The sequence below is a fragment of the Enoplosus armatus genome, chromosome 9 (genome assembly GCF_043641665.1).
Source record: "Enoplosus armatus isolate fEnoArm2 chromosome 9, fEnoArm2.hap1, whole genome shotgun sequence".
Classification (NCBI taxonomy): domain Eukaryota; kingdom Metazoa; phylum Chordata; class Actinopteri; order Centrarchiformes; family Enoplosidae; genus Enoplosus; species Enoplosus armatus.
Window position 1 is genome coordinate 16,104,193 of NC_092188.1, and position 14,973 is coordinate 16,119,165.

Sequence of the window (14,973 nt, forward strand, 5' to 3'; positions counted from 1 at the left end):
ACCCTCACCTACACACACACACACTTACACATGCTCACCTACCTCCCCCAGTGCCCTGCTGTTTTTCCTCTCTGCTCCCAGCCTGGTTGCTGGCTACTTACACACACAGATACACACACACCCTCACAGTGGTCAGAGTGTCGAGCAGCAGGTGTGTTGATTAGGCAGGTGTGGCGCTGGCTGTGTGTCTGTCTGGCCTGTTCTCCGTCGGCTATTATATTCCACCAGCTGGATAAAGACTGACAGATTAACACTGAGCCAGGCTTTCTCCTGCCATCACAGCAGTAACACTCCCTCCACCAGTTCACGTGCTATTCTCTGCCCAGTCAGTAGCTTAGCCCTGCAGAGTCCTGTAATGCTTAGACAGACCACCAGATGATCTGAGTCAGCATGCAACCACCCTGCTGAAGTGAACTTGGGCAAGACATTGAAGCCCCAGCAGGTCCAAGGTTGCGGTACTGCTGCTGATCTTAGTCTCTGATCTGCCCGTGGACAGAGGCAAGCAAAATCCACATTATCATTATTTATATATAATAATAATAATAATATATTACGCATTGTGTTTGAACTTGTGTAACAATTTCATTACTAATTAATTAAGGAATTGCAGTGCCACCACACCAATCGTTCTATTTGTGTGTGCCAGAGCTATTGAATCTGAAAGCAAGAGCTGAAGAAAAGAAGTAAATCAGTTCTCTAGCCGAACAACATACATCGTTGTCAATCCGTCAGCTTTGTGGTTAGTTTAAAACTTGTTTTGAAAAAAGCATTTGCATATGATCTTTATTTACAGGGGTAAGTCATTAAGAACAAATTCCATTTCACACTAAGCCGTAATTATAACTCTTTGTTTTCTCTTCCTTCCTGCTGTGATCAGCCGAGATTTATAGTTGCCATGGTGAAATAATAAGACAAACCAGTAAATCCCAGTGGTTCATCTCACAGCTATTGCTGTAGTTTGTGACCTTGAGGGCTTCCATAAATGGAACTGAAAACACTCAGCCCTGTGTTTTTTTTTGTAAGCAGGCAGGGACTAGCTAAATAACAACGTGGGGGTGCATTGGGGAGAACAGTTTTGAGCAGTGGTTAATTGACAGATGTGGAGAAACATGCAGAGGGTTGGTTATTTGGTGGAATGGATGTTGATACAGGTCTGCCTGTTGAGGAGAATGACAGCAAGTTGCTGGATTTATCTCTCTGATATCGCTGAAATGCAGTCACTATATGACACATTACTTTTGTCCTGTTCCTCATAAATCTCATAACATTCACTCAGTAGTATTATATATTGTGCTCTACTAATGTGATGCGATTTATTTGGTATCTTTTTCAGTGTAGGTGTATTTCCTCAGTCGCTGCTACAATGAATAAAAACCCAAATGTTAAATAATTGTTCCTTATGGTTATTTGTCAGGGCTTTCATTTGCAGTGACATCAGTTATGACGTGTCTCTCCTGGTTTGCAGGTGCTGGTACCTAAGAGGGCTGAGTTCAAAGGGAAGATGATTGAGGTGTACATCTACGAGGCAGGAAAACACTTCCTGAAAGGTCGACCACTAGAAGACAGTAAACCGTTCACTCCCTCCATTGCTGCACCACTTCGGAAAGGACAGGTGTCTGGCCTGATGCAGGTAAACCAACACAAATACATGCACACCCGCATACAGACATAGTTAGTAGCCATAGCTACAGTACTATAAATCAAAGTGACATAAAAACAAATGCACAGCGAGTCAAACAAATGCATGTATGTAAACACTGGCATCACTTCATGGCTGTACTATGAGAAGAATACAACACAACTGAAGTGATAATACTTATCGTAAACTGTATTTACTAAGAATCACCTTGAACTAGAGTTTACAAAGTGGTTGACGTAAAAAAGAAGGAATTGCACTACATATGGAGCTGAAATGAATTATACAGGACCTAGAGATGTCAGTCAGTACTAAATAAATAAAACACAGCATTGTTTTACACTATACCACACATTTGAGCAGTAGAGATGAGTATGGTAGGTATCTGGATACATGGTTCATGATCCAATACAAAGACAATAGATCATTTTGGAGAGATAGGATACACTGTGTTTTAGAGTCCATTTGATGCAATTTGATTCAGGTTCTTTGAAAGTTGTTTTAGCTGCTAGTGCTAGCCTTATTCACCTATATTATTACATATTAAGTAATTTTGTCTTGATAAAGTTAGGTCAGTGCAGGCTATACTTAGAAACTTTGAATCAGTTGCCTACGTAGTGTGTCTATGCTAGTGTACATCTGTCTACCAGATATTTTCAGGTAATGAGAGGACCTATCCTACATCTGTCAAGCTCTCACTGTGTGTTTTGTCCTTATCAAAACTATAAAAGTTGAGTTTACAACAGGCTATTCAAATTTTGTTCGGTCAGCAAATGAATAAGGTGTGTGTGTGTGTGTGTGCGTGTGTGTGTGTGTGTGTCTGTCCACATTTTTAATCCATGCTTGCTTCTGCAGCTTGTGGAAAAGCACCAGTGTACCAGGCGTGAGATAAGTAATTTTAGATAAGCTGTGCCTGGCTAAACTGTCCTCTATCTTCCTTTCTACCACATACACACACACACACACACACACACACACACACACACACAAACACCATGTTAATGTATCTGTTTCACTGCATGTTATTTTTCACTCTGACTAGCTGTAGCTTATAGCTCAGGACATGGAGCCACAGAGCAGAATATGATACACTTTCTAATTTCACACTCCATCAGCCTTTACTACCAGACAGAGAGGGAGGGGACGGAAGGAACAGACAGAGACATGAGAGAGAGAGGGGGACACTGATGAAGAGGAAAGCAAGCAGAGAGACAGAGAGAGAGAAATGGATGGCAGAGAATGAGATAAAAGGAAAGAAAGAGAAAGGTTTCACAGCAAGCCAAGCAGCACGTCACTTGGCAATGAAAAGTTCAGCAGTAAGGACTAGACCTTGTAAAACTAGTAGCCTCATAAAGTCTGCAGCCCATCCAACACACACACTTGCATTTGTTTTCCCCCTCTTACTTTCCCCCAGACTGGCATTGTTTCAACACTCTTCGACATTCTTACACAAAACGTGCAGGCCTTCATTTTACTTTTACTGATGTTACAACACATGCACTCGCTTGTACATAGATTGTCACACTCTTCACACCTTATTTTCCCACACACTGACATACACTTTGTCCAGTCTTTGTACTGTAAATATCTTTATGCAAATATTTCCTGACGACAATTATTACCAGTCCTAAGGTCTACATGTGTCTCGGGGGGTTTTCTTCAGGGGAAAATTGAGGTAAAGTCATCATCTTACCCTCAACTTGCTCTAGAAGATCATTTATATTTAGAGGGAGTAAAAAGATATATTTCATATATATATTACATATTTTGTCTCTTTCTTTTTTATAGAGTGACGATGTATAAAATCTACTCTGACTATTTGTGTATATGGGCAGCGTCAGTGGTGTGCTGGCTTTAGACAACCACAAGACTGGTAACCACAGCATAAGAAAGTCATAGCAAGAGCAACAAAGAATAGTGAAACTAAATGTGCACTTGCTAAGGTATGGTTAAAAATGTAATACAGTGGTGTATCTGGAAAAAATCATGAATGCTTGTCTCTGCTGTCCACAGCATATTGGCAATTAACATATTGTTATATTAAGTGATCTCCAGTGATGCTGCTGATGATCTGCAATCCATAGTCCTTATGACCTGCATTGTCGGCTCTTAATGACAGCAGAGTGGCTCTGGAGCACAGTGCTAATAGATAAGTGACCTAATGGCTTGGAAACAGCAGTATCTGCAAGCTACACACACAGACACGCTTACAGTACTGCCCTCTAGTATATGTGATGTCCTTGACAGCCATGTGTCCAGTATCACTATTATTATTAGGAGTGAAGAGGTCTGATTGAATATACACATACACAGACATGCATTCTGTACAATCTGACACTGGCATATATAAACACATATCTAAGGATATGCACTTGTGCATATACACACTGGTGGCTGGCCTATACATATTATATAAGACCATCTATTTTCTATGACTCTGCGTGGATCCACCACACACTGAGCTGAGTGTGTATGTGTGTGTGTGTGTGTGTGTGTGTGTGTGTGTGTGTGATGAATGAGTGATTAGGGAAAGGCAGATATATGCTCACCCCCATGTCTTGCAGCAGAGTCTATAATTACAGGCTTTTGGCAGAGCGAGAGAAAAACAGAAGAATAAAGGACCAGGAGGAGAGAGATTGTGTGATGAGGTCCATGATAGCTGGGTAGCTGATAGAAGGACGGAGTCTGAGCTTTGTCGTTTCATCTAAGATGCAGAGGAGAGTTGTAAGAGAAAGTGAGAAAAAGAAAGAATGGTAGATAAGTGGGTGATTGGATAGGCAGAGGAACCCACTAAGGTCTATAATGTCCATTTGTCGAAAGAGGAACAAAGTGAGAGATCTATCATTTCAGAGATGGAGAGAGATGATTGCTCAGCAGCCAGCATACTGATGTGTGTGGGAATTAAGCGATATGGCAGGATGGATAGATGGATGGATGTATAGAGGAGTGGCATGTGAAAGCTTGTGTGGATGGCTGTGGATGGATGGACCTGAAAGTGGACAGACAAATATGGATGCATGGATGTGGGACATGATGGCTTAGATGCACACAGCTGATGGATGGGCAGATGAATGGATGCATGGATGTGTGAACATATAGACAAATATAGGAATTATGGATGGATGAGTAGTGATCTAATGGCACACTGCTCTTTGTTTCTGCAGTTTGCAGAGGATATCTGCTCTTAAAGCCAAATTTATGAAGCATAGGAGCCAAACCCAACATGCAATTCTTGACGTATTTAATCAGATGCTGGTTGGAGGTTTTAGTGCCTAAAGCTATCGAGCTGCTGTGGCACCCACCGTTTTTAAGTCAAAAATTTGAAAGTAAATACCAGCGAGGGTAACATTAATTCCAATTGGCCGATTTGACACGCTTGACTTGATTACATCTTTTCTGTGTGGATGTTTTTCCTGTGTTCACTAGACGTTACGCTTTAGGCACGTCAGGTTCTCCCAAACCCCCAAAACATGCAGGTCAGGTGAAGACTTTTATGACGTGTTTGTTTCTGTGGTCACCCTGTAATGAACTGGCAATCTGTCGTGGTGTTCCCCTGCCTTTCTGATGATGATCCCTGCCACTTACCAGAATAGGAATTAGGAGGTGTGGGTGATCCTCACAAGCAGTAGTATAATGTTTGAGGGGTTTTTATTATTATTATTTCTTGTCTTTTTCCTCAGTTTCTGTCATCTTTTATCTCCTGGCTTTCCCCTCCTTTTTGTTTTGCTTTCTGTCTTTCAGCCTGACTTTCTCTCCTTCATTTTTCCTTCCTTGGCTTTCATTCCTTTGTGCGGTGTGACATGTTCATTAACAGGCCTTGGTGTTTTTGCCATTTCATTACATGAAACAAGAGCAAGGTTTTAGAGAAAGAAATTTGCTTTTATTGACATGGATGACATCTCTCTCTCTCTCTATCTCTCCGTCTATCAGCCCTTTGTTCACAGAAACAGCACTTTCCGTCAGGAAAGGACAGTAATGAGTCTTTTAGTGGGACACAATAGCAGAGAAAGCACTCAACAGCATGGTGGAGGAAAGAAAAAGAGGAAGCATCTTCACCAGTCCCCATCCTCAGATGAAATTAAATGATGGGGGGGGGGGGGGGGGGGGGGGGGGGCTTAAATATGAAGCAAGAATGAAAGGGAGAGAGCAAGGTAGACGGATCAGAAAAGCAGCTTGAGTGCCATCCAATAACCAGCTCTTTCACAGCATACTTTGTCAAGGAGACAGAGAGAATGGGAGAGAGAGAAGAAAACGGCTCTGCTCCTTCCACAAGACAGCAAATTGACAGTTCGTATGAACAACAGAATAGCAAAAGGAGAGAACTGGGAGAGAGAGGACAGAATAACAAAAAATGGAGGTAAATGGACAGATCTCCGCTGGAGTATTACATTTGCTGGCCTTTTTCCTTTTGTCTAGAGCTGGTATTCTTAGTTTTTCCAGCCTTCCTTGTTCCTTTCTTTCTTGTTCTTTAAAGCTCTATTTGTCAGTTTCTTTCTTTCTGTTTCTATTTTCATCATTTCCTTCACTACCTTTCTTCCTTATGCCTCATTTATCCTCCCAATTCTGTTTTAATCAGTTTATCCATCCTGTGTGTTTGTGTTTGTATTTTACTGGTTTGGCTTGAATGGGTGGCAGGAGAGGAATATACAAAAACACACACTGCGTGGATGTGGTCATTTTCTAATTATATCTTTACATATCCTTGTACAGGCTGAGTGGGTAGGATTGCTGGTACTTTGCATCATAATGCTTGCAATACATAAACACAGACACACACTAACATATACTACGGATTCATTGGTAAAACAAAGCTTATACACACACATATACACCGATGCACAGTCCCCCCTGGTGTGCATGGCAGACTCTTAGTAGCTGCAGGCTATATGAGACACTGGCTGTACACACACAATCACCATGTAGACAAAACACACACATATACACACACAGGCATAACGCTCAAACAAAAATCTGTATTTCACCCCAAACAATTGAACCGCTCCGTGTTGACATGCAGCTGTTATGGATTGTTTGCTTTGATGTTGCGTTGAGCACACATGTTGTCATCTGTATTGTCAGGAAAATAACAAAAATCAAAGATTAATCTGTCTGTTCTGGTCGGGATACAGTTAATCCTCTCAAATCTATTTTTAAACTTTTTATTTAAAATGTCAAAAGGTTTTGCTTGGCCTTTGCATGACTTTGTTTACTCTAGTAGCAAATAATTTGTTTTGCCTTCAAAACAGCAGGCACAGCTATTTTAAGCGTTTCATTTAGCATGTCAAATTGTATTACATGGCCTGCGCTTTGTGTATACTTGAAGAACCAAAGCCACAGTAACAAAGGAATAAATGTTAAGCCATCAAAATATCAGCCACGTCTATTTTCAGTTTTCTTACCTAACATGTCAAATGGCATCACGTAGCTTCATTGTGTTTTGTTTATTTAAAATGTCAGGGGGTTTTAAATGCCCCTTGCTCCGAGTTTGCTTTTGAAGCACAGATGGCAGATGTAAATAACAAAGCACTTAGCCAACAACTGTTTGGGAAAAAAGTTATTGAGTAATCATGTTTGGCTTTCTCTTCCATGTTATCGTAAAAATAGACTTTCCCCAGTATGGGCCTGTAAACAAACTCTTCTCAGCACAGCTCTTCAGCAGATGAGTCACTGATTTGTGAATTTCACTGTCCTCTTAAGCTCAACATGCCATGTCTCAACAGAATTACAGCTGCAGTTTGGCTGAAGTATGTCTCAGCAGTTAATTCTTGCTTTTGGAATAGTATTTGATTGAGAGAGAAGATAATCTTTATTTAAAACCCATGAACCATGAACCTTGTTAAAAGTTATCTTTTAACAGAAGCACATGTCAAGAGCAGTCCCGCTAAACCCTCAGACATACCCTAATCCTCAGTTGCATCAGGCTGAGAGGTTTAGCAACCTACTGTATCCCTTCTGCTATTTGTTAAGAAGAAATTTGCTGAATGTGTTAAGACTTAGATGAGAGAAGATATGTTATATTGGTTACTTATTAGGCATCTCCCTGCACTGATGTGTGGCTGAATGAAGGTTCAGTGGAAATTCTGGTCTCCCATAACCTCCACATCCAGTCTATAGACTGTAGGCAGTCAACCGTTTAATGTGGGGTTTTGCTTTCACATTTTTTTGTGACATTTTTCACCAATCTGTAATCTTGCTAATGATATCCGCAACTTTGCTCACTTAAACTTGTTTCAGTGTTGGGATCCACCTGAGAAATATAATCTTCCCTCTTGAATCCCAGGCTCAGGAAAACACTTTGCTACTCTATCACCAGAGAGGCATTACCTGGAATGACTCCAAACACATACCTTGTTGGTAAATTGCTTTGAACACCAGGTTACTTAATGTAATGGTGTAATTTATAATGTCAAATTAAATCTGAAATATATTGCTGGTTGTCTAACAGCCACCTCAGGCCTCTTCCATTCTTTGCTTGCAGGTAAAGTTACAATATGACTGAGGTAACAGGAGGCTTTTGTCTGTGTGAAGAGTAATTGGTATACTGCAGTGCCGTATTTACTTGTAATCTGACTGTGTGTCTGTGTGTGTAAGTACACTAGATAGTAGATAGATAGTTATGTAGTGTCTTCTGTATTTAGTAACTGTAAACCTATTTGTGTGGAAACAACTTCATGCATCTTTGTGTGTGCGTGTGTTTTAATGAGTATAAAGGATACTTATTTATGTCTATGTTAGTCAGGTATATAGACAAGTACAGTATACCCTGTAACATGCGCAATGAGTCCAAGTGTGTGTATGAGAGAGATAGTTGTTTTAATCAGTCTGTTGCCTATAGAAAGCAACTGTCTATCAGCTGGGTGGTGCTGCTGATTTGGTGATGCTCTGGTGCGTTTCCCATCTGGCGGCAGAGGAAGCAGTGAGTGAGCAGGAATACTGGTGTCTTTAATGATGTTTTGGGTTTTTCGTATGCAGCAGGTAACATTCAACAGGGATTGTTAAGTGAAGGTGGGTCTGTCTCAATTATTTTGGACGCCACTACTGTAGTTTTTTTATAATCCTGCCAGGATGTCCTCGACAGTACAATGGAATTAGTTGGTTAGTGCTTTAGTGTCCATATCTCAATTTTTTTGTTAGATGATAGACCAGGAAGCACAGTCATTGGTGGGCTTTGCAGAGAATGCAGGTGATAGTGGCGCTGAATGTCAATTAAAGGTACTGTATGTTGTGATGTGCACATCTACGGTATGTTAATACAGAAGCGTGTATGTGGGACACAGCCAATACTTTACTAATTCCATGAAAACGTCATCACAGCCTGAAAAGCAGAGACAGAATAATTAAAAAAAAAACGTAAGTCTGGCTTTTCTCAAATATGACCTTTGTTTCACTTTAGTTTTTTATCATTGTGATAATTGATTATGTTCCAAATTGTGTCACATAACTGCTTGACTGGGACACCAACCCTAGTGACAACTAGGCAGTTAAAAGCAATGAAATATCACAGTAACACCACATTAAATAACTGTAAGCAAACATTTGCCCTCATCACAGAAGATATTTCTCACTTTCTGATTGTTTTGTTGTAGATAGAACTGATGATATTGATTTCCATTCCCATGGCTTGCAGACACAAGCAGATTCACTGTTGTGTTTATTGCTTCTGTTGACAATATGTTTGGATTAGGATGTTGTTTAGGATGTTTGTTCGAGTGTGTGTAAAGTGACAACAGGTATACCTGCATGCCTATACATTGTGGTGTCAGTGGGTTTTACAGTTGCATTGGTGGAGGAATTTCAGATGAGAAAGAGGAAGACACAAAGAGACATGACCCAAGTTCCCCACTGAGCCTCTATTCATTGTTTTGTTGCCTTTTTTTTTTTTTTTTTTTTTTTACAGCTGTAACCTCTATCTTTCTACTAACCAACCAAACAAATGTTATAATCTGTGAACTGGTGAGTGAGTTCCAACGAAGACATTCATTTGTATCAGAACTATTACTTATAATCCCTCTCTCCCATCTCACTGTCCAGTTGTAAATACAGCTGCAGCTCATTGTGATTGTCACTATGGCTTTGTCAAATCACCCGTGACTAAGGAACCAGTTACAGTATCTGTTTATGCACACACACACACACACACACACAAACACACACAAACCACCTCCATAGTCTAGAGTGACACTGACAGCTGGTGAGGATCATGTGAGAAATGTGACCACTGTGTATTGTGCTTTCTGGCTCTCGTGATGTGGTGTGTGTGTCGCTGTGTGTATCTTTGTGTGAATATGTCGGTGTGTTGGCGGAGGCTGCACCAGACACGCCAGCAGATTTTCTTTTTTTTTTTTTAAAGTGTGGATATGTGGAAAGAGACCCAGAGACATTTGAGAGTCCTAGACCTCGAGGGAAAAGTATCTGGCTGTGCTAGCCAGTCTGTACCACTGGTGTAGTGTAAGATCATTTTAAAGTAGGATTATTTTGCTCTGTTCTACCGCTGTGAGCAGAGAGACAGACATTATCCACCACAGGCCTACACGTACAACCATACTTACTCACAAATGCCAACGCTCTTGCTCTCTCTTTCTCACAGACACATGCACAAACTCAGCATGCCAGCTAGCAGGTGGTGAACTATCATTGAGAGCCACATCTCTCATCTTTTCCTGCCCCCTTTCTTCCACTCCTTCCTCATTTCTTTTTTCACTTTTTTCAGTTTTTCACTCCTCCTCCACTCTCTCCCACTGTGCTGACACGCACCTACTGGCACTTGGATTTTCACTTATCCTCCCTACTATTAATAGATTTTAGACTACTACTATTCAGTCTCTCTCCTGGTAGCCTGTTGTTAAAAGACACCTGCAGAGAGACAGATACATAGATGGATAGAAGAGAAGGCAGTATACTTGGTGTTTCGGCCGAGAGAAATATAATGGTTTTGATGCTCAACTTTTTTCTATTTCATCAGTCCTTTGCTCCTCTGCTTCACCTTTTGTCTCAGAGTCCATTAAATATTCATCTTGGTCCTTTTCTTCCTCAAGTTTATTAAGTGGATGTTATTTAGTGGATTCTGTTTACGGGCAGCCTTTCTCATTCAGACATTCATTCATGTTCAAGAAGTTATGAATGATAGAAAACCAACTTCTGTCTCTTTTTTTCTCCCTGCCAGTTCATTCATCCTGCTAAAAGCGTACAGTGTAACCTCACTCAACAGTACTTTTCAAATATATTATTGCTTATGAGATTATGACAAGTACCACATGCACTATGACAAGGACTTGACATGGATACACCTTATCAAAAAGCACCCATATTGTTTTTCAAGCATCAAAACAGCAACAAAACCGCATATCAGTTTCACCATATGGGAGTCCATATCTAACATTAAGCAAACGTGGATACGTCAGCCAGACCTCTGTTACTGATTCTTCCTCCATGTATTGTCTGAAGTTACCATAAGTGACTTATGGATGTGTCACGTAGGCGTTGTCGGTCATAGTATCCGTCCTCCATTGTGTGCGGTAACAGAAGAAACTATTCAGCAACAGTGAGGAGAAGAGTGGGTGGCAAGGTAGCGTTCAAAACCATCACAGAGGACATGGGAGTAATGGTGAGGATAGAGAGGCAGAGGACAGACACTCTGCAGCTGCTTATGCATCCATGTGCATGCAACACGTGTAGGCATGCACTGACTCTGTTACATACTAATACATACTGTACATACAGGCACACGTTTGTACTCACCAAAACCTGTCATGCTTTTACTCTTAGTTAATGGGTCAAAAGTGCCGTAGGTGTGAATGCAAATTCTCTACAATTGCAACTTTTTATGTACATTTCTGAGTTTTTCTGAATTTCGAACTCTTTGAGGACTAACTTTTAGGAACTTTTTAACTAAATAAGATAGCAATAGATAATATGCACAGCCAGATGCGAGTAATGTTAAACAGAATTCTTTAAGTTTGCTTAACATCCTACTTGGGTGAAAAAGATGGAGGATGAAAAAAAGTGGAAAAACTTCTCACTTGGAATCCTTAGAGAGAAGGAATAATGGAAGGTGAGACAGAGAGTCAATCTATCTATGGTAAATATCAAAGCCAAACCTCTTACAGTTATCCCCAGTGAACTTGATTAAAGGTTATTCTAGAAAGCTGCTGATCAGTTGCTCAATACCACCCTGCATAATCCACCTTCTTGGAGATAAGGCATTTTACCAACTGTCATGCAGGAGGAGACATATAGGAGCTACCACAAGGTCATGCAGATTGATTTCCACTCCACCCAGACATGTTGACCAGTGTTGGTTCTCTCATCCAATTTGTTGATTGCTCAAAGTAAAAGAGCCACATCTTGTTCAGAATTATTTATTTAGCAGTCAATTGGCTTTGCTTGAAATCGCACCTCAGGTGTCGACTCTCAGATATTAAGATAAAACATATAAAAATAAATGTGTAATGATGATCAATGAGGGAGGGCGAGGGAGAAATGGTGCTGGTTATCAGTATTCAGTGTTACCAACTGAATAATATTAACACCATCAGTGACTGAAAAACACTCTTATTTTTGCTGTTGCTCTCATCACAGCTGCTTTTAGTGTTGCTTCAGTAAGCAGCATCACATGCTCATGTGCATTGTTTAAATGTGCATGTTGGACTATTGGCGACTTGTCAAACACGCAAACTCAGCCCAAAGCAGTCATTGATGTAGGGTGCACACTTAAAATCTGAATTTTCTATGTTGCTATATATTTGTATGTGAAGTTATACTTGACATAGAAAAACTGAAAAAAGCAACGAGAAAATGGTGTGCTAACTCTTATTTTCTCATGTCTCTCCTGAGGTAACTACATCACAGTGCACCTTCCTCAACATCAGCTTGATTCAATAGACAGCACTCTGTAATAATTGGATCACTACAAAACTGCATTAACTGCTTTTCAGAGAGATAATGGCTTCATAATTGAAAAGCACTCATTTGCATAAGCAAATGGCTGCTTTTATGAATGCTTTCATCCACAAACTATCAAAATAAGCAGTGAATTTTATAATTCTGTTTATTATTGTGTTGGTAATTTCCAAATGAAACTGAGGAGAGAGACAGATGGTGAGAGGACAACATAGAGACAGGAAAGTGGAGGAAATGATAAAGCCCTGTAATTCCCTTCTGCACTCCTAAATGATGACACCACTGCAGTATCTATGGATCCTAATATCAAGTGGCATCAATAGATGTGTTTCTAAATGTACATAATGATCAACAGCAATGACCCATGAAGGGTAGTCTTACACCCACTCACATAAATGGCAATTTTATGAAGAGCCAAGGAAAACCAAGGGCTGAGTGAATTATGATTTGGCCAATCTCGGCTATCGTCTGACAAAGGTTTCCAAAATCAAAATCTTGTCCCTTGCTTCCTATGCAGACATCTGTTTATGGAGATAATGATTTGGCTGATTGATGTGGCAAAATAAACTTCAGGGGGAAAAAAATACAGCACCAGCAGGTTCAGTCAGTGAGTGCAAAGTTCCTCTTCCTCTACAGCAGGAAGTACACCACCTGGTGAACATGGTGGCCTTCATGACAGGAGGATCTGTGCTATGTTCATTTTATATAGTTCATTTTTAACCTCCGATCACGTTCCATTGTAAATGCACATTATTTGAAAGGCACTTAATAAATATGTATTTCTTTACATGCTCATCTTTTCCTAATGAGCGGGGAGACTAGGCTGAGACCCTCATATCCGTAAATATCTGCCATGCAGTTCGATTGAATAACTCCAAGCTCAATATCCAGGAATCTTTATGTCTTTGCAGAGGAGAGCAATCAGTAAAATCTCAAACCAAGAATTATACTGTTATTACAGTGTTTGGATGATGATAATAATTAAAGGCTACATGAAAAATCTCTACCTCTTTTGATCTCAGTCTAATGTGGTTGTCTCTCTGTATGTTTCCCCCCACAGGAACAGGTGGCCAATGGCATCCTAGGTCCTGCCTCTACACCTTCTTCGTCTGTTTTGTTGATGGGCTCTTATAGTCTGGACAGGGAAGTCCTGAAGAAGCTGGGAATCGGGCTCGCTCTGGCAGCAGCCATCTTGGCCTTCATTGTGGAGAAACTGTACTGATGGAGCAGTTGCAAACGAGAAGAAGGTTTTGAACAAGGGAGAGGACAGTGACATCATAGGAGCCTAAACAGTGTTTTTGAAGCAGGTGTTTCTTTGGATCTCCTGTAACAAACTCCACATCGCTCTCATTTAATTTTAAATGAACCCAAAGAAAAGGAGACGACATCAGTGACACCTACAGTCACCTAGACTTTTACTTTTTAATTAAAGGGCATAGTTTACCATTTAGCAGTCATTTTACTTTGTTTTCTTCAAACAAATTGATGTCAGTGTCTTCTGTCAGTGAAGTAAGAATAACCACATGGGCAATGACAGGTCAGCAGTCTTTGCAAACCTTAGCCAACACTTTTTATACAAGCCTTTTTGGTTCATCCTAGATTTGAATTACAATGTATTTCAAGTACAGATTCTGTTTCATATTTTTGTTTCATTATGAGGCTTGAACTTTTCTAAGTGTAGGCTGTTTCAGGAAAATGTTATGCTTTGTCTATTGTTCAATAAAGGCTAAAGCCTGACGTCGTCTGTAAACTGGTAAATATGTGTTTTGAATTATGTTTTTGGGTGAGTGTAGCTGTTTCACAGATAAATTAAGCACGACAACTAGTTGAACAAAGTCTGAGAATGATGAAACTGTCAGTCGCTTTTCAGCTTGCTGAGTTGCTGAGTGATTCTCAGGTGTTAATGAATTATCCAACATAATTTTATAGGTACATTATAGAGTTGCCCATTCAACTGTGCTTACTTTACAGTATGAGTGATTTTTGTCTGTGAAAAGAAGTAATCATGTTTATAATACTCTGATTAAGGGTCATTTGTAACCTTCATTTCAAAGTATTTATTTTTGAATGAGAGACAAGGACAATATATTTTCAGATCTTCATGACGTCAAGTTGTTTTAACGTTGTTTCATTAAAGTGGTTGTTCAAAAAGTGTTTTGTTTGTTTCATTTGATGGTTTTTGCCTTGTACATTAAAGTCAAATGGAATTCATTTGATATGTATGTCTTACCTTACCTGATTAGTTATAACAAGTGGCAATCTGCCAGGTGGACAATGCTGACTGCTGATTGATGGTCATTACTGACTCATCATTTAGTCCTACAGAACACCACACGCCCAATGTTATGTGTATGTGATGGGCAGTTCTGTTGCCAACTTAAAGGGTTGTTTCATATTTTCTCACTTACCTGTTGTGGTGTCCAGCTGATATCCACCTA

At 40.1% G+C, this 14,973-nt stretch overlaps 1 protein-coding gene across 1 annotated transcript in view; it reads left to right on the top strand.

Annotated features, from left to right (window-relative positions):
- Positions 1–14,666, top strand: part of cdkal1 (CDK5 regulatory subunit associated protein 1-like 1) — a 208,772-nt gene extending 194,106 nt beyond the window's left edge. The window contains exons 14-15 of the mRNA XM_070912255.1: positions 1,466–1,630; positions 13,596–14,666. Coding sequence (XP_070768356.1) covers positions 1,466–1,630; positions 13,596–13,757 — 327 coding nt within the window. The 3' untranslated portion in view covers positions 13,758–14,666. The remainder of the gene's footprint in view (positions 1–1,465; positions 1,631–13,595) is intronic.
- The last annotated feature ends 307 nt before the right edge of the window (positions 14,667–14,973 follow it).